Raw genomic sequence first — 27,196 nt, 5'->3', positions numbered from 1 at the left:
AGAGAACTTAGATGTGTTAGCTTGGTCATACAAACACCTAAAGGGGATTGATCCCACAGTATGTCAACATCACATTGACCTAGAGCCTGATTGCAAACCTGTAAGGCAAAGAAAATGATGAAAGAATCCTAATTACTCAGCTCTAGTGAAGGCCAAATTATTGGAACTTCTTGAAGCAGAGTTCATTTATCCCGTGGCTAACAGTGAATGGGTTTTGCCCATTGTGGTAGTACCCAAGAAGAATGAGAAACTTCGAATATGTGTCAATTTTTGAAAGCTCTATTCGAAGACGAAGAAGGATCATTTACCTATCCCTTTTATCGACCAACTGTTAGAGACAATGGCAGGCCATGAACTGTATTTCCTCTTGGATGGATTCAACATATATAACCGAGTCCAAATTGCAGAAGAGGGACAAATCCAAAACAACCTTCACCACAAAATGGGGGACCTATGCCTACAGAGTGATGCCATTTGGGCTCTGTAATGCTCCTGCCACCTTCCAATGAGTAATGATGGCTGCCTTCCAGAATCATTTGCATGATTTCATTGAGGTGTATCTTGATGACTTTTGTGTCTATAGTTTGATCCGTGAGCACTAGGGATACCTAGAGCAATGTTTTGACAGATGCTAAGAGTATGGGATTTCTCTGAACCCCGACAAATGTGTCTTTGGCGTTTCATTAGGAGTTCTTGTGGGTCGTATTGTCTCTACACAAGGGATTGCAACAGACCCGGCGAAGATTGAAAAGATTGTCGCCTTAACAGCACCAACAAACGTCAAGAAATTGAGAGGATTTCTTGGCCATTTGGGCTACTACAGAAGATTTATTGCACATTTTGCAACCAAGGCAGCCTCTCTCCACAAGCTCCTAAGGAAAGATGCGGATTTCCTTTGGACTGATGACTGTGAAGAAGCCTTTAATACCTTAAAACAGTGCCTTATCCAAGCACCTATCTTACAGCCTCCTGATTGGATGAATGAGTTCCATGTGCACACAGATGCATCAGTTGAAAGGCTAGGTGTTGTCCTATGTCAAAAGGACCCCTCTAAATTAGATCAACCCATTTATTATGCAAGCTGGAAGGTCACTGATAGGGAACGGAACTACATAGTGACAGAGCTTGAGTGCTTGGCAATGGTGTTTGCACTAGAGAAGTTTCGACACTATCTATTGTCAACACATTTTAAGTTCTACATGGATCATGAAGCCCTGTCCTTCCTAATGAACAAAGTAGATGTTAAAGGACGATTGATGAGATAGTTGCTCCTCTTCCAAGAGTTCGATTTTGAAGTGGTTACTAAGCCTGGTCATTTCCATGTCCTAGCTGATCATCTATCACGGATCCCTCAAACAGAGGAAGAGAAACAGGATGATCCAGACCTTCTTGATGCTTCTTTGTTTCTAGTTGAAACAGTCACTCCCTGGTATGCATATATAGCCAACCTCCTGGAAACTCAACAGTTTCCTCCTGGCATCTCAAGTCGTGAGAAGAAGAAGCTTCTGTTAGAATTAGCCCCCTACACCTTGCTAGGCGGTGCATTGTACAAGAGAGGCAAAGATGAAGTGCTGCGAAGATGTGTTACAGGGGATGAAATCGGTATAGTATTGAAAGCATGCCATGACGAACCATGTGGTAGACACTTCACAGGAGAAGCAATAGCCATGAAGGCTTTGTTAGCAGGATACTGGTGGGTGGCCGAACCTCCACAAGGATGCATATGATTTCTGCACAAGAGATGTGATGCTTGTCAGTGAATGGGGAAACCCACTAAAACAAGTGCCATGCCACTACAACCCATTCTTTCCCTAAAACCATTTGAGAAGTGGGGGATTGATTTTGTGGGCCCCATTGATCCACCTACCAGACGGAAGTAGAACATATACATCTTAGTATGTACAAATTATATCACAAAGTGGTGTGAAGCTAAAGTTCTGAAGCGGGACGATGGTAACACTGTAGCCATGTTCATGTATGAGAATATTATCACCCGTTTTGGCAGTCCCCTCGAGCTCGTAAGTGGCAGAGGTACTCATTTCCTTAACAAAATCATGGAGGAGCTGACGGAACTATATAAGATCCGCCATCGCAAATCCACTCCTTATTACCCCAAAGACAATGGCCAAGTTTAAGTCACCAATCGCATCCTTTGCTCGATTCTGACAAGAACGATTGCCGCACATCGTCGTGACTGGGACGATCGACTTACAGAGGCCCTCTGGACATACAGAACCTCCCATAAGGCAGCTACAGGACAAACCCCTTTCCAGTTAGTGTATGGTATAGAAGCCGTCTTTCCTATTGAACTGGAATTTCCCTCTTTACGAGTGGCAGTTAAAGAACGCTTGGGAGATGATGAGTCACTTCAATGCTGTCTCCTGCACTTGGAATGCTTGGATAAGATACGACGGATGGCCCTACAATGCATGGAAACTACTCAGGCACGACGCAAAGCCTATCATGACAATTTCATCAAGCACAAGGAGTTCAAAGAAGGTGATCTTGTTCTGGCCTATGATTCGAAATTTGGCAAGTTTCCTGGCAAGCTTCAATAAAGGTGGATGGGCCCGTACAAGGTACTTGTTGTCAATCCTAACGGCTCTATTCAGGTGCAGACCATTGATGCCTCTGATAATCCTTTCATGATCAATGGCTATCGTCTGAAGAAGTACTTCCCTCCTTGGGGATCTTGACAATCACAATCGACCTACCCTTTCCTTTTTGGGTATCGCACTGTCCTCGTTGTGCTCCTGATAGCCCTTATGATTCTCCTCATGAGGCGGTCTTGTTCTGTTAGCCCCTTGTAGAAACATCTCAAACCGACCTTGTTCTCTTCTCATCTAATCCAACAAGGTGGTGAGGTTGGCCCTGACACATGGTATTTCTACCATTTTCTTTCTTAACAGGAAAATAAAGAGAGGAAAAAAAACCCCAAAAAAAAAACAAAATTGTTATGGGAGAAAAGGAAGAAATTCCCTATCATAACTGGCCTCGTTCCGAGAAAAGGTGGAAACACCCTTGGGCGGGAAGCTGACTGTGAAAAAGGTGGCAACGCTTTGTAGTTCAAGATAGCTGACTTATCAGTAGACCCTTTTTGGCAAGTAATTTGAAGCCACCTCCCTTAGTGCGCTATTTCTAAAATATCAGTTCGTGATTGAAGTATCAGTTGTTGGCTGCCTCCCTAGGTACGCCTTGTCTTCAAGATCCTGATGACAACAACAGCCGACATGATCTTCATTACCTACCCCTTGAGTGATGGGAGCTTTCATCCTAACAGGATGGAAATGTGAGTATGGGTTGCTCTTTGTATCTATCAGAGCGTGAGACAGAGGATGGGGTGAGTAACCAGTCTTTCCCTTTCAATCAAATGCGAGGTGAGATGTGTGAACGAAGGATTGCACGCATGGGATAGGCCTCTCAATGCACAATGCATGATCTGTTCCTGTGCACTATACCATAATGCTCCTTGGCCTTCCTTCTTGCACTGTATGCCGGCACAAGGCGGCATGCACAGTTGCACCATCAATTGCGCACAAGGCCTACAACCTCTACACACATGACAACGAGGATTACATCAATGGGTTTCAGGAATGGGCTACCTTTTGTATCTTTCAACAGAGCGTGAGACAGAGGGTGGGTTGAGTGTGACTGGTGTTTCTTCAATCAATTATTGAGAGGTGAGGATTGAGGGACGTTACAACCATTGAAGTCAAGTACGTTTCTGTTTCCCTATGCACCCATGGGCTGGGTCTCTATCATCAGCACACGACACGTCACTCTGTTCTGTACACTGCACTGCAAGGCTCGCTGGCCTTCCTACTTGCACCTATACCAAACGGGGTTGGACGCACTAATGCACCATCAATTGTGCACCCTGGCATACTCTCTCTACACCACCCCCTTGTTGATTCCTAAATTGGGTGTGAGCAACCTCGATAGTCAACATTACTCCCACAATATGGGCCAAGTTTTTCTAACCCTACACCTTCTGTTTCTCAGTGACGGTCATGTCTTAAGTGTGGGGACGTTCGTGGTTGGTCTGATGTGTGGTACTCGGTCCTTGATGTTGGGATTACCCTTTCTATTAAGGTTTTAAGTGTGGAGACGCGTCCCTGCGCGTCTATGTTACATACCCCCATGCATATACCCTGCTATGATCATGTATCTACACCATGACTTCAGTTTACCCTGATAGGGTCCCTTTTCCACTTCTCCATTCTATTTCACCATGTCCCCAGGGTTGTTCCTTGACCGTTTGTCTTTATTCTTTGTTTTCACGCTCTTTCATGTGAACGTATCCTACGTTCACTGAGACTCACATCCAATCTTGCAGCTGTGTTTATCCCTTTGAACTGCTAATTTTTCCTTTTTACTAACCCATGTTCCGACAGACGGTTCTAAAGTTATTAATTTTTAAAGTAATTCCCGTAAATTGGACGATTTTTCATGTGAATGCATCTTTATTTTTTCAAAACTCTGATTTGATGTGCCAAACCTGCCCTACCCATTCCTCCTGACATTTTTCCTTTTTACTCCTTGTCATTTCGATGCACGGTTTATCCGTTAATAATTTTTACGGTTTTCGGGGCCCTTTTTGTGCCTATTTTTCACATTTTTCCATATGAACCTGCTCTATTTTCACCAAACTTTCAGTTTAACTAGACAGCCGTGTCCTGCCAGTCTTTCCCTCACTTCTTTCTTTTTCCTTCCCCCTCTTCCGACTGTTGGATTTTTAGTTGTTAATTTTTCCGAGTATTTTCGGATGCATTTTTCTTATTTTTTCCATGTGAACCTCTCCTAATTCCCCCAAACTGAGTTTTGATACATTAGCCCGGTGAATCCCTTTCTTCTGGACATTTTTCTTTTTTATTGTCCTCTATTCCGATGCACGATTCTTCCCATATTAATTTTCGAGTCCATTTTCGAGTCCCTTTCTAGGGTTTTTTCCATGTGAATGCATCCTATCTCAATCGAAACTGTGTTTTGCCACGATACGGTTGTAGGACACATTGTTCTCCACAATTTTTCTTCTTTTCGTCCTTCGTTCCCTTACGCGGATTTTCTGATATTAATACACGTAACTGTTTTAGGGCTTTTTTCTTGTGTTTTTCCCATGTGAACACCCTGATTTTTCCCGGACCCGGTGTTGCAATTTTCCATTATTTTCTCCTCGTCTTTCGACACATTTTTCCTTCTTATGGTTTTCCAATTCGACATGCGGTTTGGGTTTTATTAATTTTTCTTCCTTTTAGCCGTGTCACCACGTTTCTCGTGTCGCGTGTGAACGCGCTTATTTTTTATTTTACGCGCCTCAAGATGCCCCCGTGGCATCTGTGCTTCGCGCATCACCGTCCTTGCCCCGTCTGATTCCATCATTGCAAAAAAAAAAAATTACCCTCGCCCTACGCATGTGTGCGTGACAGGGGTGCGTTCTTTTTGCACACCCATATCCAATTTATTTTTATTCAAAAAGAACAAAACCAAATATACATTTAAAAAAAATATTTCACATTAAATTTTATTTTAAAATAAAAATACAAAATAAATAAATAAATAAATAAATAAAATTAAAAAAAAACAACAAACACCATAACTACTTAAAATACTCATACAATAAATTAAAAATAAGCAATAATAATAATACAATTAAAAACATAATAATAAAAAACAAACAACAAACACTTCATTTAAAAAAACAAAAAAAAAACTTCCCACATCTCCATATTTTTTAAACACAATTATTTAAAAAAAGTAAAAGAAAAGAAAAGAAAAAACCAGAAACAAACGGGGAAAGATGACAAGAAAACGAAAAGAAAATAAATACAAAAGAAAAGAGAAGAAAGAAAAAAAAGAAAAAAACGAAAGAAAAAAAAATGGTTACCTTCTTCCGCTTGTCGCGTGACCCCTGCTCTTCGTCCTCTTTCCTCTCCTCCTTGGCTTGCCCCACCTTCTTCTGTCTCCCCCCCGCGCCTTTTCCTTCCTCCTCTCTTCCTCTCTTCTCCACCACCACTTCTCCCTTCGTCCTCCCGCTCGTTCGCAGGCTCCACCGTCTTCTCTTCCTCCTCTCCTCTTCCACCAGCGACCGCCCCTCCTCCACCGTCTTCTCTTCCTTCTCCTCCCTCTGCCACCGGCCCCTTCCATCCCTCCTCCCTCTCCACTCCTCCTCTCCTCCTTGCGCCACCACTGCCCGCACCTCGTCTCGTCGACTTCGTACCCTCCTCCCTTCTCCACCGCCCCGCCGCCCGCCACCACTGTCTCTCTCCTCCTCCTTCTCCCCTCTTCCCCAAGCACCCGCCCCGCCATCGCCTGCGACGCTTCTCTTCCTCTCCCCTGCGGTCGCCGCCTCCCATCCGTCGCGCTACCACCTCGCTGCCTCTAGTCCGCCGTGCCACCACTGTCCCCTCCTCCTATCCTGGTTAGTTTCAACTAATCTAATTAACCTTCTTAGTTTCAACTAACCTAATTAACCTTCCTAGTCTAAACTAACCTATTTGACTTAACAAACTAACCTAACTTAATTATTTTACCAGACTAACCTAACTAACATAACTTCATAAACTAACCTAACCTAATTAACTTACCAGACTAGACTAACCTAATCAACTTAACCAACTAAATTAACCTGATTGCTTTAAGTAACTCAGCTCACCTAATTGACTTACCCTCCTCAGTTCACCTAATTTCCTTCAGTTACTCACTTACAGCCCCCGTTTCTGCCCCTTTTCCCTCCCTTGTTCCCACGCCGTGTGGCGGCTCTCAGTGTACGGGTGTGGTTAGCAGGGGTTCACGCGCGAGGACGCGCCTCTGATTTGTCCGTGCGGTGGAGTGTTGCAGTCAACTGTTCACATGCAATGCGGTGTCCTACTATTGCGCATCCGAGGTGTGGAATCCACCAAAAAGTTGTGTGTGTGACATTTGTTACTTTGTACATATTTAGTTGTTGTGTTTGCATTTTTGTTCTGCGTGGGCAGTATAGTGGAGAGGGTTTTAGAGCAAGAGGAACTTATTTGTAATGCTCTAGTTGGCATGTATGCCAAGTATGGAAACCTACCAAATGCTGATGCACAAAAATGCAGTTTTCTTTCAGATATGTTTCTTTGCACATGCAGATTTTAATCAGACGAGTACAATTCTGAATGAGTTGAGACTACATAACATTATTCTAGTTCATGGGGAGGAGACATTGAGAAGGCTATGGTTCTTGTAGAGGCAAATTATGAGGCCTTGATGGTCCAATTAGAGCAAGGTTCAAAAGGGTTGGAACAAGCTGCAATGCTTGATGTTTTGATTCAATTATCTATTGGTTTACGAGATCCAGAAGCTATCCAACAAATGCTTGACCAGATGAAGGATGTACTATTGGAATTTGGACTGCTTCAGCCAATGGCTGATATGTTTTGGGAGCATTTGGGTAGTGCTTATCTTGCCCTTGGCCAGGATGAAGATTCCTTGATTTGCTACTAGAGAAGCATTGAGATACAAGAGACTGTGTTAGCGTATTGCCACTCTTGGATTGCACTGACGATTTGAGACTTTATATGGATGAGCTGAAAGCCCTCCAGAAAATGGTGGAGGATATAATTAAGGGAGTTAAATCCTCATGTATTTGAGGTTGCTGATTCTTCTTACACGGCTATGATTAACGAGTCTCAAAGCCAGTCAATTCTTGTTAGTGGTGAGAGTGGTGTAGGCAAGACAGAGACAACAAAACTTATCATGCAATATTTGACTTATATGGGTGGAAGGGCTGTTACAGTTGGACGAATAGTCGAACAACAGGTTCTGGAGTCAAATCTGCTTCTTGAGGCTTTTGGCAATGCAAAAACAGTAAGAAATGACAATTCAAGGTGAGCTGGAGCAGACATATACAGGAAATGTCTTGATTGCAGTCAACCCCTTTGCTAAATTGTCGCATCTGTATGATTCACATATGATGGAACAATATAGGGAAGCTCCATTAAGGGAGTGCTCAATTGGGAGTGGCTGGGCCGCTTTTCTGGAAAAAAAAAAGCAAGGAGCGGGAAAAATATGACTGGGGAAAAATCTGCACTCTCAGCAGCATTTTGTACCTTGAACAAGAATGTATACCCATGAAGCTGCTGCACGAAGCTAAAGGCCATATCATCTCCATCGAGCTCAAGAGCGGAAAGATCTATCAGGGATCCCTTATCAAATCTGAGGATAACTGGAAGTCTGGAATTGCCAGCGCGAGAACATCACTTACACCACAAAGGATGATAGAGTCTCGTAATTAAAGCTCTATCGGGGGAGCAAAGTGAAGTAGGAGGAAAAACGATGATGTGGTTGCGGTAATTGAGGCCACAGGGGTTCGTAACGAATGCCTGAGAGAGGTATTAACTCAGTTACCGAAGCTTATTTTCATAAACTCAGTGTCCCTCGGTCGAGAAGGAGAAGAGAGCGTCTTCCTGTTCGGTCAACGTCTTCTCGTCTTCGGCATAATCCTATAGAAATCATTGTTGGATACTAGGAAGACATTTCAGCAAACAATCTTAAGGATTTAAGGCATTCGGTGCTGCCCACTACTTTCTCAAGATGTAGAAAACCAGTGTACTGGTTGGATTTTTACTAATTTTGGGCGGTGATTTTGTTGTGAGTCCATTCTATTTTCTACGAAGATGGTTCAAGGGATAATGTTGGTCACATAAGGCTTCACAATTGTGTTGCGATTCTCTGCTATGATGTGGCAAATGGCCTGAAATTTTTCGAAAGCCTCCAGATCCTGAAATTCAATGCTCCTCCTGTTGAGAAAGAAGTCCTCTTTATGCTCACCGTTCTTACTTCAGCAATCAAAGAGGTAGACCTCGTTTGCCTGCAGCCTGGTGCAGAATGCAAAGGGGGCTGTATCCGGCGCTTATTGGTGAAACATCTTCCACTTTCTGGTTATTATGCAGCTATCTGCACTTCTAAGTGGCAGAATTCTGGCAAAGTGCCTGGGGGAAGAAAAAGCAAGGATAGATTATGATGTGGAAATTACTGAACAGCCATAACGAATTCTACTTCTAGATGATAACTGCGAAGGATTGATACAATGATGCTGATTGGCACATTACTTCTGGTATTGATTAAACACTCTTTCCACAGTAATCCTTCACTGCTTGCAACCAAGTTCTGCTTCCCCAAGGCTTAAACAATTGGATCAAACCTTTGGAATTGTGCGAAATTGACAATTACCTGCATGTTTACCACTCATTACTTCCAAAAACCCTGAGAAACCATTGATGGATCTGGTCTAATTTGCCATTAAATCACTCTTCTGTACCTGAATACAAAGATGTCTTCTCAATCCTATTCTAGCCTCTTAGATCTTACTTCAGATTACTTTGTTCCTTTGGGAGAGACAGGCTGCTTATTGTTCCAATGGATATGTTGAATCAGTGGTTTTTTAAAAAAAATTCCGAGAGAAGCTTCATAGGAATTCAGATTACATGAAAAATTTGTTGACATGAGTTTTTGTTAAGCCATTTATTGGAGATACTCCCAATCAAATGTAGCTGACTGTATGTCTCATATTATCTGAAATTGAGCTTTCAAATTGAATCTGATCTCGCTAGATTGATCTTCTATCTTGAAATTTGTCAAGGTCTTCTGTAGATGCGACTTTGTTTTCAAAAAACCTTCGACATCTTTGGTGAATCCGACGTGTCGCATTTAAATTTCAGGATGGGAGATACTTTAGCATCAGTTTTAGCCTCTTCTACGATTCTTGCTTTGTCCTCTACTTCAGCTTCATCATCGACTGCTGCTTCAAGTACTTCTACGGATGATTGGAAGCAGATTTTGCAGAATATGTCTATGTATATGCAGCTTCAAAATCAGCAAACACAATTGTATATGCAGCAGCAGCAATAGTTGCATCAACAACAGTTGTCTCAACAAAGGCAACTATATTCGGAGCAAGAGAATGCAATCAGCGCGACTAAGGCGATTGAAGCAGTTGAGAATGAAAAGAAGCTATTTGATGGCCATAATGTATCGGCTTATTTGAAGACGTATGAGATCAAGATGGGATTTTTTGGAGTACCAACAGGACTTATGAGTAAATATTTCCTTCGCCTTGTCACACCTACCTTGAGGGTAAAAGTGACTGAGCTTTTCCTTCAAAATTCGCATTGGCAAGATTTTAAGAAGGCCCTGAAAGAGGAGTATTTTCTTGAGGACTTTGGGATTGCTACACGGCGGTCATTTCGAGAGTGGGTCTACATGCCAAACAAAGGTCTAGCTGCGTTAGAATTGATACGAGAATTTGAAGAGAGGTATAGTCAGCTTGATGCCATTGAACAAAGAGCATTGGATGTTGAGAAAGTTGAGCTTTTCTTGTAAGCTGCAGATCCTGCTCCTCAAGAAGAATTAGGAGAGCTTCTTGAGGATTGCACGAAGCCTATGGGTCTTAAAACGGATCCAAGGGGGAGAGAATGTAATGTTCTGATTTTTTTTCCCACGCGTGAACTACTTCTATAAGACATAGGGATAATTTTTCTTTTTATTAAATAAAGGTAAAAATTTTTCCCTCTCCTCTAGCCAACTGTCGAGCTGGAGGAAGAGGGGAATAGAATGTGAAGCAAGCTCCTTGCTGGAGCTTGCTTACACTCTGAGGCATGCAGCTCGACGCGTGGGGAAGGGAGGATCTTATCTCCTCCCCCTATTTAAATCGTAGCCTTGGAAGAGAAGCGGAGGGAGGCGCTGGCCTTAATGCCATAGGAGGAGGCTCTGCAGCATCGTGAAGGGAGAGAGAGATCGAGGTCGGTGACTCCCTGCTGCTGCTGTGAGTGGAAAGGAAGTGCTACAGAGGACGATGTAGTTCCGCCATCTGCCGCCCAGCAGTCCGATTTTCGTCGCCGTCCGTCGACAGCCTCCAAACCCCCCCACGTGGAGATCTGAACCTCCCCCCCCACGTGGCCGTCGTGAGGCCTCTGGAAGCCTTGGAAGATTCCAAGGGTGGCCTCTTAAGCCCCCTTCCCGTGGCCTTTGAAAGTACCCCCCCTAAAATTCCCCCCTTAGGCTTCATAAGCCCCCCTTTCCCCCCAAAAGAAGTCTGACCTTAAAGGTCTTATTCTTAACCCCCCTTTTAAATTCCTCTCTAAGGCTCCCTTAGGGCCTTTCCCCCCATAGAAGGTTTTCCCAAAGGGCGTTTTCCTCCCTCGTATTTTAAATCCCCCTTAGGCCCTTTCCTATAGCCTTAAGACTTACCCCCCCCCCCTTCCCCCCCGGAATTCCCTCCTAAGACCTCCCTAAGCCCTTTTTCTTCCACCCCCTCAAAATCCCTCCCTAAGGGTTCCCTTAGGCCTTTCATGTTCTTTTTTTCTTTTCCCTCCTAGCCGTGGTTCGTGAGGGATTGTCAAAACAACCCCTACCCCCCGGAATTTCAAAGCCTTCATGTGCCCTTGCATATAACACCCATCCACGAAATTTCCTCCCTTAGGACCTTATACTCCCTTTTCCTTTACACCTTTTATTCCCCGTTCGTGTGAGTCTTTATAAGGCCACTAAGCCTTTCCCATGGCTTTAATGGGTCTTATCCACGAAAGATTTTGAAACACCCCCTTTTTCGAAATCCCTGCTTCAAGGAGGAAGCCTTCTAAAACCGCTTTTGACGGACGGTGCAAGTTATTACAAAAGGGAGCCACGGTGGAATTTAAAAAAGGAGTTGTAAAGTTGCATCCACGACGGAACGACTGCATTCGCGATGCCTCCTAAGAAAGCCCAAGGCGCCACAAGAGGGTCGTCTCCTAGCATCCACATGGATATCTCACCCCAAGTCCAAGTTTTCCTTCATCATTTTTATTTGGCATCGTTATAACTCAATCGTGCAAAGGATAATTGTTGAAAATAGAATGCATTTTTTTTGTCTTTAATGCTTTAGAAAAATTAGCTCACGACGGAGGAATTTAGTCGTTAATATTTTCAATAGAACAAGCAAAATAAAGGGAGCATAAATGCATTTCTAGTAAATAGCTTTATGCAATGCAATGAATTAAAATTAGATTAATGACCATTGTTATAAAACGGAATTAAAATAGTATACCTCGTTTAAACATGGAAGTATAAACTGCATATCGCATTATTAACCCATATCCTCTTCGCAATGAATCATCATGGAAAGTGCTAGGAATCCTTAGGAAAGTGCAAGGCATGAAATAATTCTTACAATGCATAACTCTAGGCAATTACCATTTGTCAATTGCATAAATTATCAAGTAAAAGGTTGCTTGTTTAGCATGAATTTTTTTTGCAAGTTATAGGAAGACTAGTTGGAATTAACCTAACCTATGCCTAACCTTAATCGATAAGTTAAGGTTGAAAAATCAATTTATGCGTAGACAACGAGTCATGTGTTTATGAAATGTTAACGTAAATATCTTCAAGAGTTAAAGAAATTGGCACAAACCTAAACACCTCAACCCCGGAGTACTTGTTTAGAATGAGTTAAATTCCAAGAAATTCACTAGGTATTAATACGTGACCTAATCATATGCATTGCTAAAACTGAAACTCCTATACCTTAAATACTTGCCCATATTCACCGAATGTAGGGACACTGAAACATATTTGGAAAGTGATCTAGGGTTTGCCCCTAAGAATCTTATGAGATGGAACTTGGAACCCTAGGACTAAAGAGGTCAGCGTAGTGTAATCATAAAGAGATTGTTTCGTGACTCCATTCGATGAGTAGAATAGTCTCATAGTTTGATGCGATACTTGCGCAACAAGTGCGGAGTCGTATAGTCTTGTGATTGGATCACAAGGGAATGGCCAATTCTCACCATGAGGATGGTAGGTCCTTACGCAAGTTATCTTGCAAAAGGATGAATTATCATCCTAATTTAGTATCTTTCTTGAGTAAAGAAGATTGCTTGGAAGCAATAGACCAGCCGATAAATTGGAATAATCTTAAGGTTTGACCAAGTCAGGTTAATAGGGTACGCCCTAACCCAGGATATAGGGGATCATGCCAAGTCGCAAGTCATCCCAGATCAAGTGCTGAATGCATTCGAAAGGAAGGATTCAGTCCTTTGAAGTTTGCCAACAAAAATGACCAATGAAAATGTTTGTGCTTGTTACAGATTTAAGAGCACTGTTTGGCTTTGTATGATCAATGAATAAAAAAGATAAATGGATATCTAATACTTCAGGTTGAAGGCCTTAAGGGAGAGATAGCTTCAGTTACCCCCGACTGCCTGCCTAACCCTAACCAAGGGGGTTGTTAACCGCACCAGAAAAGTGGACGGAACCCGCCGTGAGAGGTCTCTCTGTTGAGCGCTACTTGGACCAGGAGGACGCTTGGGTGCCAGGGGGGCTCTGGCCGTAAATCCCTCGCCTTCCGGGCTGTGCACAAGAGGCTAACATGACTCGGGATTGGATCTTGAGGCCCACATACTAGTCTAGGGGGGAAACCTGGATTGGTAATCCCTGTGGATTGCTGGATAGCCTTCGGGCGGATTGTGGATAAGTCTACAGACTGGACTTTTTGTATTTCAAAGATAAATATGATAACCAGTGCCTAATGGATTGTGAAAGAACCAGTGCCTAACGAGCTAATTAAAGAAGCTGATTGTTACATGTCCAACTAAATGTGCTAGGTAATTAAATAACTAAAAAAACCCGAGAAAAGTGCGGAGGATGGGCCATAGGTCCGTCCTACGGATGGGTGGTCCCGATTGGCCAGGAACATTTCTCAAATGACGATGGCAGCCAGAAGATTGTCAACGAACACAAACAACAAGAGCATTGACCTAGAATTATGATTGATCCCGATTTACGTTGTTTTAGGGGAACGGAATGGGACTATGCCTTATGGCAGAGAGGTTGAGCTTTGTATCCCTCTCGTTTTCCATTCTCCTTGAACCAAGTGCAACGTGAATCTGATTCGGACCTAGCGTTTCTACGTAAAGTAGTTCACTTGGGTCCGATGTTAGTTGCCATTGGAAAATGACCAATAAGGAAAACCCTAATTCAGGTCGATCCTAAGTTGGAACGGCCAGAATACTTCCGCTACGTGGCAGACGTGGAAAGCCCTAGATCGCAAACCCCGTAACATTCCATGGGAGTGCCGGGCGGAGCTTTCTAGACATCCTTTCCGATAGGCTGCTAAGACGTGTCTTGAAGATACAAGTGGACACGTTACAGGAAGAAGGTAAAGATGAATCTTCAAATGATCATGGATGCAGATTCTTTGTAGCTTCCCATATTAGAGATATTGAGAGGATTCTTTGCAGACTAGAAATAGTAAATTTGACATTGTCAAGGTTGAAGTCTATTTTTGGTGCCATAGAAGTTTTGATTGTTGGTCATATGTGTGGATATTATGGCAAGAAGCCTTCTCCTGGGAAGGTTGATGCCATAGAAAAGGTTGTGGAGACTTGCTCCTCTACTTTGAAGGTTCGTAGGTTTCTTGGAGCTTGTGTGTTTTATCTTATTTAGATTTCTCACTTTGCTCATATTGTAGATGATCTTTATTAGGTCTTGAGAAAAGGACAACATTTTTCTTGGGAGATAAAACATACTAAAGCCATGCAAAAACTAAATAAATTATTGAGAGCTGCTCCGACTCTTCGAAATGCAAATTATGAGTGCGGAAGACCTATTTTGCTTACTGTTGATACTAGTCCTATTGGCATTGGATGGGCTGTTGGCCAAGATGATGAAGATGAGAATAGGTATGCTATTCCGTTAGGGGAAAAAGTTCTAAATGAGCAACAATGAAGGTATCCTCAAGTTAAAAGATAGCCCTTTAGAGTTGCCACGGCTCTCAATAATGACAGAGAGTACTTCATTGGAGTTGCTGTGGTGGCTGAGACTAATTGTTTACCTCTTCTAGGTATGATCATAAGTTGTTCTTCTCTAGATATTGCCATGCTGGATTGGGTACATAAAATCCATGAGTCCTAAGTTCACGCATATAGCAAGTAAAGACAACCCAGTAGCCGATATACTTTCAGGAGTAAGATATGATGATATGGATTTTTCTTATATTCACGATGCTAATGATGGGGAAAATATTTCATCCATGCATGCTGATCATATTTGTCATACGATTGCTTTGAAAAGCTTTGATGAGACTGTGTATTCAGGAGAGTATTTGCAAATTGGTCGTTATTTGACTACTATATACTGATGGAGACTTCAAGAAGATTAGAATAAAAGCTTATGGTTTTTTCTTGTGAAGGGGGCTACTTAGGAAGCATCCATGAAAGCGAGGAGGTTAGCCATTGAGAATTGTTTGTGATAAAGCTTCACAGGTGTGTATCATGAAAGAATTCCATGAAAGTCTTTGGGCTGGGCATCGAGCTATTTTGGTGACCTATAAGAAGATCAAAGAGCACTATTGGTGGAGAGTAATGTATAGAGATATCTCATAGTTTGGTTAGATGTGTGCTGATTGTTGGTTGTTCTCTTGAGTGAGGCATAGAGATGAGCTTCATCCTACATAATCGCTATGTATTTATTACAAGTGGGTTCTTGATTTGATTACTATGCCTGTTGGTTTATTGCAAATGCACTATATTGCTTTGGCACAAGAAGATCTCACAAATCAAGTGGAAGGAAGAGCATTACAAACAAAGTCTACACCTGTGGTTTGTAAGTTTCTGTTGGAGGATGTTATTTGCAGGTATGGATGTATTGGAAAAGTTACTGAAGATAGAGGTGAGTTGGATGCTAATGAGGCTAGGGAGTTTTACCATGGCAGCAAGAAGACATGTCTAGAGAAGATATTTGGACTCTTCGTATTTGTCACGACCCGAAGATATTGAGAGAGCAATTCAAAAGCTCAAAGAGGCTAGAATTCACAACAAAGGCCACTTTGATAGTAGACACAGATTAAGGCCTAAAGAGATTAAAGAGGGAGATTGGGTATTGGTCTATGATAGCAGTCTAGATGATTAGTATAGTGCTATCCACAAAGTTTCCAAACGATGGTTTGGGCCTTATTTAGTGCAACATGTCCATGACAATGCTGTATATTCCTTAGCATAACTTGATGGTATGGCCTTCCAGATTCTGATTGCGGGGAAGAGAATCAAACCGATCAAGAGAAGAGATGCTACAGCCTTAGTCGAGGAGTTGGATGATGCAAATTACCAAGGACTTGAGCCAAGAGAGCATGTGGACATCGAAGATGCTTTTGCAAAAGATGATGAGATTGTATTGACCATCTAGCGTGGTGGTGATGAGGATGGGTAGTTGTGGCCCATCCGGAGGATGTGCAGCTTGGAGGGGACGAATGTTGTGACATTGCGCATCTACCATTGGAAACGTGAGGGCGAAATTTTTTGCCAAAATTTTGGTCTCTTCAGTTAGTGTCATTATGAGTTTATTTTCCTTGTGTGTATCTTTTGTGTTTTGCATCTGCATGACGCACAAGCACATATAGTTAAGCTAGGCATAATTTCTTCAATGCATTCATAATTTTTGTGTGGAAGCATCACTCGATTGATTGCATAAGCATGGATTCTAAATGCAAATTGCATGAGTGATTAGACATGAAGTTCTTTTCTAGAGTATGTTCTTGATAGGGCACAATGCATGGAAAAATGGATCACATGAAGGTTTTCCAGTCTACAAAAGTGCCTTGTATAATATGGACCGACAATCGATTGAAGCATTCTTCACATGACTATGTGATGTTTACAAGAGGACAAGCTCTAACTCCTCGCCATGTGACATCTCAAGTACATATATTGCCAAATGATGCATTGATCTTGAATGGACAACAAAATTGAGTGGTTGACAAAACATCCTACCCTATTAAGACAGAGAAGCTTTTCACTTATGAGCCATGATCTTTGCATATGTAGGAAGAGTCTCACTATGATTTAGAGATCCAAACCCTTACAGTTAGACATTTCATTTGTCAAGGTTTTACTTGAATTTGTCAAAGAAGGTTGGGGCAGATTTCGTGTAGCAATTAGACTCTGTGAGCATGGTTTTAATACTATTCTCATCTTGAAGTTGTTCCCCACATGATCCTACACAACTACTGCATCAGGGCGGCATAGATACTGTCTTGGGAAAAATGACACAAGATGAATGGAGGATGGATCATTGCATCGAAATTCGATCTTAATGAACAATATTTGCTACTGGAGTGTAAAGTAGGGCTTACTCTTAATAACAATAGCCAAAACATGCATAGGGGAGAACGACAATGCCATGATTGCACGTGCTGGCCTGCATGAGGATTTGGAGTTATTAATTCCATCCAACCAAAATTTATGGTACCAGATGCTTGATCACAGAAGGTGGCATTTTATGCAACAATAAAGTGATGAGGTAATTGGTGATGATAAACGAAAACGAAAATAAGGGATGCTTTTAAAGCTTCTGATTAGTGCTGCAAACATGAAAAAAAAAACCAAAACGATAGTATTATTGCCATTCATTTCATGAGCAAGGAAGCTTTTCAGAAGCTTATAGGGTGGTAAACAATTATAAAAGAGGACACAATTAACAAGCCCTAGAGTAGTGGAAGGGCGGGGTAAGCATGGACGAGGGACCTCTGAAAGTCAAATTCTTTATGTCGATGTTGCGACAAAGGGAAATGAGGAAGCGAAAGGGTGGGACAAAGCTGCTATAGAGGGAACGAACAAAAGGACGAAGACAAGGAAGAAGAGACGAAGAAAAAGCTGCAGACGAGGATAGGATGGTAATCACGAGGCTACCAACAAAGCGGAAGGCATCAACGAACACTGGTTGAGGGACAACAGGATGGTGATGCGACAGCGGAGGAGAGTAGTTGCTGTGACGAAGCCAAAGACAAAGGTGACAAAGCAACAGATGACGATGAAGCTGAAGGAGAAGCCGGGAGAGACGACAACATAAAATAATAGAAGAACAAGAAGAGTGACAACACAGTAGGCCGACGGAAGAAGTTGTTATGAAGACAAAGCTTTGCATCATCAGAGAAGATGGCATGCCAAAGGATGAGAAGATAACGGAGTGGGGAGGGCGAGCTATGAAGGTGAAACTAGGAGAGGGTCGGCCACCTTGCACCTTGACGCATATGCGGCTCTCTTATGAAAATTATTCTATTGAGAAATCATTGGTAGCAGCAATCTCTGCAAGACTTGAAGCTAGCAGTAAGCTCTACAAGGACTGCAACACTATTGATGCAAGAAGATAGCAGAAAGGCGTAACCTACAAAAAGTCTGGCGTAGTTACCATGACACTAAATGCAAGAGCACCAAAGCTAAATTATCCAAGTCGAAGATCTAGCCCTCCCAAAGTGCCAAGATCTGCATTTCTATTTTGACAGATGCGACTTTTGGTTTTTGTTTCTCCTTGATACAATTTCTTCTCTTGGATCATGAATGCACACTTTCTTTCCTGACCTATTAAGTTAGTGTTCCTAGGGAATATGACATATATACCAAATGAAATCATATATGTCCTTATGATTCAGTTGTAATTATGTCATCATCTTCTACTAGTATGGGACATGCTGAGTCAACAAGCAGTACATCCTCCAGTGAGGATGAGACATTGATTCTTCACAATCAAGACGCTTGGCTACGACGAAAAATCAAATGTATGTGTGATCGTTGTCGAGGATGTTTTTTTCGAGCACGTCGAATCACAATGTCACACCTCAGCATGTACGGAGAGTGGGACCAAGAAAAAGACCCAGTAATTTTTACTACTTTATTTGCACAAATATTATTGATCTATGTTGCGTCTTCATCATTAAACAAAACCTCTTTTTTTTATTGAGCAGGATGCGGTACCACATCCTCAAATGGTCCCTCCAGGGCATGGAGAGGCTGCAAAGCATCGACGCGAGGAGGCAGAGTCCTCAAGAAGAGTAGAGACTGATGACGATGATAGCAGCCCTTTTCAAATACCCCATCAAGTTTTGAAGGAAGAAATGGTCCCTCTAGGGCGTCGAGAGGCTGGAAGCGTCGACGCGAGGAGGCAAAGTCCTCAAGAAGAGTAGAGACTGATGACGACGATAGCAACTCTCTTCAAATGCCCCATCAAGTTTTGGAGGAAGAGATTTTGGACAACATGGTGCACAATTTATTTTCCTATGAGGTTTGGGGGGAGGGTGCCACTAGAGAGACAAATGACCCGCTACACATAGCGTCGAAAACTTTATTGTACAAAGGTTGCACCTACTCCGTTCTATGTGTATCTCTCAAGATACTGAACTTACAAACCATTTATGGATGGAGTAATGCTAGCTTGAATGCATTATTGAAGTATTTGATATTAATTCATAAATACTTCTAGACAATATTCGCAGTTTGTTAACTCTGTTTGCACAATATAAGCAGGTTATTATCACAAATGCTTCCAAATGGAAATAAATTACCAACTAAAAGGGAGCAAGCAAGGCGTTTCTTGACATCTTTTGGAGGTCTTGATTACATTAAAATCCATGCATGTGTCAATGATTGCATCTTGTTTCGTGGGGATCATGCATCTGCACGACAGTGTCCTATTTGTGGTGAACCACGATACAACCAGGAGATGAAATCAATGGATGTGCCTCGTAAGGTTTTGCGACATTTTCCTATTATTCCACGTATTCAACTTATGTTTAAGTGTGAATCTATTGGGAGACTCATGTGAGTGCATCATTGTCCTCTAGAGATTTCACTTTAAAGGGCATGTTGTTGTGGACCATGCATGACTTTCCAAGCTATGGAGAGTGTTCAGGTAGTTGCATACTCTATTTTATTCATTCTTAACCTTAATCAAATATATGTCATCATTAACCCACTTGTTTTTACAGGTTTAACTACATCAAGATATCATGCATATCCAATTTGCGGTCCCTCTCTGGTTTCTTCTAGACCAACACGCTTGAATAAGGTTATCTATGACAATCATAATCGTTTTCTTCCTATTGACCACCCCAAATATGTACCCCCCCACTAATGGAAGAACTCCATAATCTCTGACCATTCAAGATTGGAAGGACACTAGGACACACGTATGAGACGAGCTTGGCCACACATCGGACCCAGAGGAAAGATGGAGTTACCACGTGCACCTTGGATGTTGTCGAAGACCGAAGAAAAAATGGTGAAGCCTCAAGGGAGCCTTCATAAAGAAAAAGAAAAGAGATGTGGAGCAACTATCACGATTGGCACAAAATGATTCAAGTAAGGATTTTCATAGCCATAAATATATTAATTAGTGGAGTAACTATGTAGACTAATTAACAATGTATGAATATTTACATACAATTCATCCTTCCTACTAGCATATTCCATTCTGTTTTGAAAGATGTGCATGATATCATTTACAAGATCAGTGAGCTCGCGAGGTATATATACTTTATACTTATTTTTTAGTTTGCATATTATGTACATCACATAGTAAACCCACTTGAATTTTTGGACAAAACTAATCAATATCGTTCTGAATTGCATGTTGATAGATTTGTGAGTTTGAAGGAAATCGATCCAAATACCTTGCAAGAGGCTCGAGTATTGTCCATTGAGGTTGTTTGTTTGGTGGAAGAAACTTTTCCTCGCTCCATTTTGACTACTCAAGTACACTTACTCGTACATCTAATTGATGAGATTGCAATTTGTGGGGTAGTTCATGCAAGGTGGATGTTTTTTCTAGAGCGCTTTATGAAAATCCTAAAAGATTTTGTAAGGCAAAATGCATGGCCCGAGGGAAGCATGGCTGAGGGTTGGTTAGTGCAATCATTCCTTGTATAAATCTCTGAATATCTTACTAAAGTGGACCCCTCTTTACCATGACTATGGAAAGATTATGAAGATTTGAGGATGACCTCTATAATACCTCAAGCAAAAGGAAGGAGCAAAGTGCTAATGAAAGAGGAACTTCGTAAGTTAAATGTATTTTGTGTGCTTAACAGCGAAGTAATGAGCAAATGGGTGACACTATATAAAGAAGCAAGAGCAAGAAGAGTAAGCGAAAGCCAAGCATTTCGTTAACCGATGGTGGCACATCATCCCCATATCTAATCGTTCAAAACCAATATATGGCAATGCTACCAACATAGAGATAGTTGATGACAATCCAACAATCAATGATGATGCACATGATGATGCCATGATCGATGATATACATGATGCAGTGCAAGATAATCCCCGTGAGGATGTTCAAGGAAGTGTAGAAGAGGATAACAATATGGTTGCAGATGATGATGAAGAAATTGAGCATAGCAATACATCTGACAGTGGGATAGACTTATTTGTTTCATTGCCTATTGGTAACGTAGACCTAGAGGTAGATAGTATAGCAAGGGCCGATCTCATTGAAGATGAGATTGATCATTCATTGTAGCATATATAATTAGCTTTGAAAGATTGGATGTATATTTGTAATACTCATAAAGAAGTAAAGTTGGTAATGTATTCAAAAAAATACTAGTTGTTAAGATGTTTGGTCATATTTAGAGACTTTATGAGAAATGAAAAATATGTGCATTTATTTTCGCATCTATAAGTGCGTTTAAAAACGCGGGTATATAGATGTGTTTTATATACTAGAGTCAATAGACGCGTTGATAAATGCGCCCGCTATTTCGCGTGTACATTGCACGTCTATAGGGCCTTTCTCTTATAGTGCTCACTTAGTGTCCTTGTGACGAGCGACATTCATGAACCCTTGTATGAATCCCATGTGACAACGTCTATCTGTAGTAGACCGGCTTCTAATTCAACAAACTCATTATTTTTACTTGCATGGATTTAGTGTATTAACATATCATAAGCTTCCAATGGTCATGCATCAGAATGACCATTCAAAATATACACATATTTACTAATTTTACATGCATAGATTTGAGCTTAGTAACCATCTTCAAAACCTTGTAATGGTCATGCATAACAATGACCATGAATAAGAATTTCAATTTCTTTAAGAAAGTAACTAGATAATACCACCTATGAATGAGCTTCTAACTCATTAGAGGATATACTTATGATGCTATGCATCACAACATGGGTTTAACTTTTAAATTTTTTACACATAGAGCAAAAAATCCATAAAGAATTGTGTTACTAATTGTGAAGTCATGATAGCACATTCATGATGAAGACTTTTAAGAAATAATGTTTGTAGTGAAAACTACATTGGTTAACTTGGTCATCATGACAATAACGATGCAAACTAAGTGAGATCAAATTTCTAGGCTTCCTTGAAAGAAAACTAATATTGCACTATGGGTTTGAATGTTCGACACATTGCATACTATACAATGATAAATCTAGTTATGTTAATGGAATGTGGCAAAGCTAAAATGTCTACTTGATGTGTTTTTTAAAAGAAATAAAAGGACATCTTTTGAGACAATACAACGAGGGGTTTTGTATTGTGTTATTGCAGCTCATTTGAGACAATACAATAACCATGTAAACTAAGTGAGATCAAATTTATAAGTTTCCTTGAAACGAAACTAATATTTTAATGTTGGACACATTCCGTACTGTACAATAAGAATTCTAGTTATGTTAATGGAATGTGGCCGAGCTAAAATGTCTACTTGATGTGTTTTTTAGAAGAAATGAAAGGACATCTTTTGAGACAATACAACGAGGGGTTTTATATTGTGTTATTGCAGCTCCTTTGATGGCCATATATCGATCAAGGAGCCTTGAGAAAGTTCCCTGCCGTAGAACACATAACTCTAATGCACCTATGCTCTTCATTCTTCTTGAAGTGACATAGCCAGGTTCAATGAAGGAGCTATCCATTATGGTGGCACATTCATCAAACCAAGTTGATTGGACATTGTGTTCTTGGTTAGGAGTCTTGTTGAATAGTGTATTTTGGATGTTGTTATGATTATTAAGAGGATAGAGTGGCTTGTGTTGTGAACCTTGGACCTCCCAAAAGATTATATAATGGCCTGGTGCTTCCTTTTGATCAGCATAACTTGAATAATCTAATATATCCATGGTGTGTCCACTTAATGCAGCCAATCTAGTAGCTGCCTTTTTCATCACTATCTTCAAATCCTTTTCAGTGACCTTGTCAATGTTGACACTTAAGATGACATTTCTTCTACGCACATAGCTTAATTGGGGTGATTGGTTGAAGAAGCCGGTCACCTTGAGGACATCACCTAGCCTGTATCGATAGAGACCTATAAAAGCAAGCAGATAAACTAAATGTTAGAGCATGTAATAGAAGCTATATCCAAACACTATGGTCTATGCTAAGATTAATTAAGGTGTGTAGTTGTGCAATGCCGAGAAATCGTGGGATGTTTATCAATAATTAGTGCTAAGAAAGCATACATGTCAACTCTTGGCACTCATTTTGAAAGCATGGGAGCAAGTCTTTATAGAAATGAAATGCATGGGAAGCAATACAAGATGTCACAATATTGTGTGCTCTTGAGTTCTTTGGGTTGATTTCCTACAACTAGGAACTTCCTAGATCTTTTGAAGCCCCCAAAATAGAACTAGCATGATGTGGCACCTTCTCTAGCTTAAGAATTTTTTTTTTTGGTTAGACTTCAAGAAAGTCTAACAAGTCATACAACAACACTAACCTCATAAGGGAATGAATTAAAGGTCAAATGTGGAGCGAGGATGGTTCTACAATCTGTTAACATGTTATTTTTTGTACACTTGAAAGAAGGAAGACAAATGGGTAGTGTTTGTAAAACAACAATATCTTTTTTTTTGTGTATCGACTACAGTGTTCACGAAAAATCAAGGTCTAATGAACTATGAATTGCCAAAATTTCAATAGAACCTTCAAAATTTAAAGAAAAACTTTTAAAACTTCAGACTTTGTAATCGTTGAGTTATATGAACCTTCAAATTTTGAAATTGTTTAGCTATAAAAATGAGAGTATATTTACATCTAACTATATATTTCAAAAATCCTTTCAAAATTTGAGGTTTTTGTATGTGCTCCCGATAGTGATACCAGAAATGTTCTTTGTGAAGATTGAAAAAGGGGGGCATGTATACCTCCAGTAGTAGTCATGACGATTTCATACTCTTGACCCACTTTGACGTCAGTTAAGCAAACCGGCTCACCGCCCTCGCAACGATGGGGCCTTGACAAAGGTATGAACTCAAAATAAGCCAGGCTGGGGATGACTGTGAAAGAGACGTCGGAAGGGCTCGACGTAGGGTCCAGGTTGACGCCGACCCAGCCCTCCGAGGCACCGTAGTCAGCGCTGACCACGGGAATCTCGGAGCCCGCGAAGTGCCGCAGTCGGTCCACGTAAGGTTCCATGGCTCCCGTGTTGATGGACAGCAGATACTTACACCGTGGCCACAGGAGGCGCACAGCCCCGAGCCAACACGTGTCAGCGCTCTCGGCTCTGGAGCATATCTCGCTGAGACGCGCCGCGAGCTCCGGGTTGGGCACAAGCAAGCCGGATACCGCCACTCTGAGTGACGGATCGGTGACGATGGAAGGGCTGAGCTGACCGCACCTTATGTCGTCGCAGAGGTCTCGCCATTGCCTCTCTAGCGAGCGGAAGGCCTCCAGGAGCGTGTAGGCGAAGATGGCGCTAATGATCTCGACCTGGTGCCTTTGCAGGAGGCCGCACAGCAGGTGGCAGTACATGGCCTGGCGGCAGTCCGATGCCAGCACAACCTCCTGAGGGCTGCATGGTCGCGCCTTGTTGCACATGAGCTGTCGTTGCTTGAATGCGTCGCCTCTTATGAGATGTGTCGTCCCAGTTCCGGCTCTCAGGCCGCCCTCGGTGGTGAAGAACTTGCCGCAGAAGGTGAACTCCAATATGCGTGCATCGGGAGAGAGCGGATACACCCTGGAGAGATGAGGCGATAAGATCCTTAGTAGGGAAATAAATATACATGAAGAAGAGAGCATGAGACCTCACGCGATAGGAGCATTGCTTGTTAAAGGAATTTTCAACTATCTTTTTATGCTGATTCAAAAAGTTCAGCTGACTCCAGCTGGCATTATTGTTTGAAGCTTTGACGAGCAAGACCAACAAGCATTCGTTCAGTATATTTCTCTGGTCGACGTTTATTTTACAAACAGCGATTTTCTACTCAATCAGCAATTTAAGCTGAGAAATACAAAGTAAATACTTGTTTGAGGATATAAGCAGAGCTTAGGGTGAAGAGCTTCAGCTACGAGTAAGACTCAATTGGGGGTCGTGCTCGTCGTAATTATGCATGCCTCCATGTTTACTTACGGCTCTCGCAGTAGGCCGCAGCGATTACTTGAGCTTACTTAATGGGCAGTGCTGATATATCATTACTAGTATTTGTCTAACAAGCAAGCAAATCAAGGTGAGCTGTATTACAGTCGATGTGTCTAATACTAGGCCGAGCTTAGGTATTGCGCGTGGTGCTGGAGCTAAGATAATTACGCATGCCTTCATGTTGGCATCTTTACTTACCGCTCTCTGTAGGCCGCAGCAATACTGGCAACCTCAAGCGTGCCCTTCTTCAAGCCTTCGTAATAGGGGATGTACTTCTCACGGCCATCCGTAGTTCCGGAGCTGCAGTGTAATCAAAGCATACGATTCAGCACGCGCGTAATGCTTATTTCTTAACAAGAAAAAGTTGTCGACTTGAGCCATGCAAGAAAAGTTTAAAGAGAACTTTAGCTGAAGAAGTGCATGTTGTATTCTGTCAGAAAAGTGTACAGAGAACTCTATAAGCATAAACGAGTGCATATATAGGATCATATGCTCAGATGCTGAAGAATACCTGCTGAATCTGAGGGCTTACTGCAATAAATAATATTACCTTAGAGACATGGCGTCTATGGGAGCTCCCCTAAGGATCGCCGACCGATCCCCGTTGACGATCCTGTCGATGAAGGGCTTAACGTCTGCATGCGTGACCAGTGGCACCAGGCGCTTGAAGGAGGCCGCGTCGACCTTCTGCCCCGGGCGGAGGCCGCAGTTGCGCAGATACTCGCAGGATACGTTAGCCTCCAGGATTCTCTGCAGGACCCTCTTCTGAACCACCGCTGCATTTCGGGTCATGGCCTCGAAGCGACAGATGGCGGACTCCTTGCTCCTTAAGTTAAGAGATTGATCGCTGGGTAAGTTAAATACAGCAGAAGCAGGAAGCACACTGTTATTCCTATCATGATCGGCCGGCCGCGGGATCTTGCGATGAAGATGCAGGAGCTCGCGGTCACGATCATATGAATGGCCATCATCTGGTTTCATCTTGTTGGTATCGTTAAGGTGGTAACGGACAGCTGGGTCGGATGTAGCGACGTCGGGCACCAGGGGCGCAGGCATTGTTTATGCTGTGAATCAGCGAGATGACACGGAATAGAAAAGCACGTTCTTGGAATTGTAAGACGATGACACGGAACAGGAAGAAGCTCTTTCTTGCAAAGCTGTCTGTGAGCTGGGAGCTGAGACGATGAAGTGAGATCGGAGTGATATGATGTCTCTGATTATATACAAGATCTAGGCTGAGCATATGGCAGCCGTCAGCAGTCCATTACGGGCTGCCACTGATCAATAGTGTCAAAACGACCCTCCAATAGTCAGCTCACCGGCCATTTCGTATGATAAACTAGTGCGGCTGCCTGCATCGCCAAAGGGACCCTGCTGGAGAGAGAGAGAGAGAGAGAGAGAGAGATAGAGAGAGAGAGAGAGATATGGCTATAGATTAATTACCCATCTCATAGACAATGAGCCGCACTGAGCTGCACTGTGACGCACCGACCTGTTGGCTTCAACGAACGGCGAAGCCCCTGTTGGCCTCTTCTTAGTCCGTTGCCTACGGAGAATTCAATCTACTTTTCAATGCCAATAGCTTAATAGGAAAAGGCGGCTCTGCTTTATGAATACGTGGAAAAAAGATGATCATTGGTCTTGTCCATGGGCATTACTTTCCTAGAAATTTTGAGGGAAAGGAGAACTTGTGGGACCAGGGCTCGATTCTCAAGGGTGGCTGAACTTTTCCTTACAAATATTCTCAAATTGACGACAATTCGTTTGAAGGGTAATAGATTTGAAACTTTCTCTAAAAGGGTAGTATCCTTTTTAACAGTAGCCTTGTAGTAGGAAAAAAGCCACTTTTGTAGCAATCTGGGCCCTCAATAAAAAATCCAAATTCTCAATCAAAGAGAATGATTAAGAGAAAATAGTTTCAAGGAGATGTAATCAACACAAGAGAGTATCAAAATAAGTAGAAAGGCTCTATATAAGCTACGAACTATATATTTTTATGCCCATCCTTAAGACCACTTTCACAAAAAATAAAAAACTTTTAGTGCTTCTTATCAA

The 27,196-nt window shown here is 42.0% G+C and overlaps 1 protein-coding gene across 1 annotated transcript; it reads right to left on the bottom strand.

Annotated features, from left to right (window-relative positions):
• Positions 1 to 22,454: 22,454 nt before the first annotated feature.
• Positions 22,455 to 25,939, bottom strand: LOC148041997 (jasmonoyl--L-amino acid synthetase JAR1-like). The gene is made up of 4 exons (XM_087688949.1): positions 25,692 to 25,939; positions 25,340 to 25,441; positions 23,928 to 24,739; positions 22,455 to 23,089 (listed from the first exon to the last, which is right to left on the bottom strand). The coding sequence occupies exons 1-4, from the start codon at positions 25,931 to 25,933 to the stop codon at positions 22,455 to 22,457; spliced, it is 1,791 nt and encodes a 596-aa protein (XP_087545075.1). The 5' UTR covers positions 25,934 to 25,939.
• Positions 25,940 to 27,196: the final 1,257 nt, after the last annotated feature.

This window comes from Lygodium microphyllum, chromosome 1 (genome assembly GCF_053477565.2).
Source record: "Lygodium microphyllum isolate KBCC chromosome 1, Lygodium_microphyllum_v1.1.10, whole genome shotgun sequence".
Lineage (NCBI taxonomy): Eukaryota > Viridiplantae > Streptophyta > Polypodiopsida > Schizaeales > Lygodiaceae > Lygodium > Lygodium microphyllum.
Note: the sequence above shows the minus strand (reverse complement) of the source record. Positions and strands in the feature narration are given on the sequence as shown.

Coding starts and splice junctions, on each gene's coding strand:
- LOC148041997 (XM_087688949.1), bottom strand. CDS start 25,933: ATGACCCGAAATGCAGCGGTGGTTCAGAAGAGGGTCCTGCAGAGAATC. Junction 25,442..25,691: donor ATAGACGCCATGTCTCTAAG/GTAATATTATTT, acceptor ATTACACTGCAG/CTCCGGAACTACGGATGGCC. Junction 23,090..23,927: donor CGTCATGACTACTACTGGAG/GTATACATGCCC, acceptor TTGCTTTTATAG/GTCTCTATCGATACAGGCTA.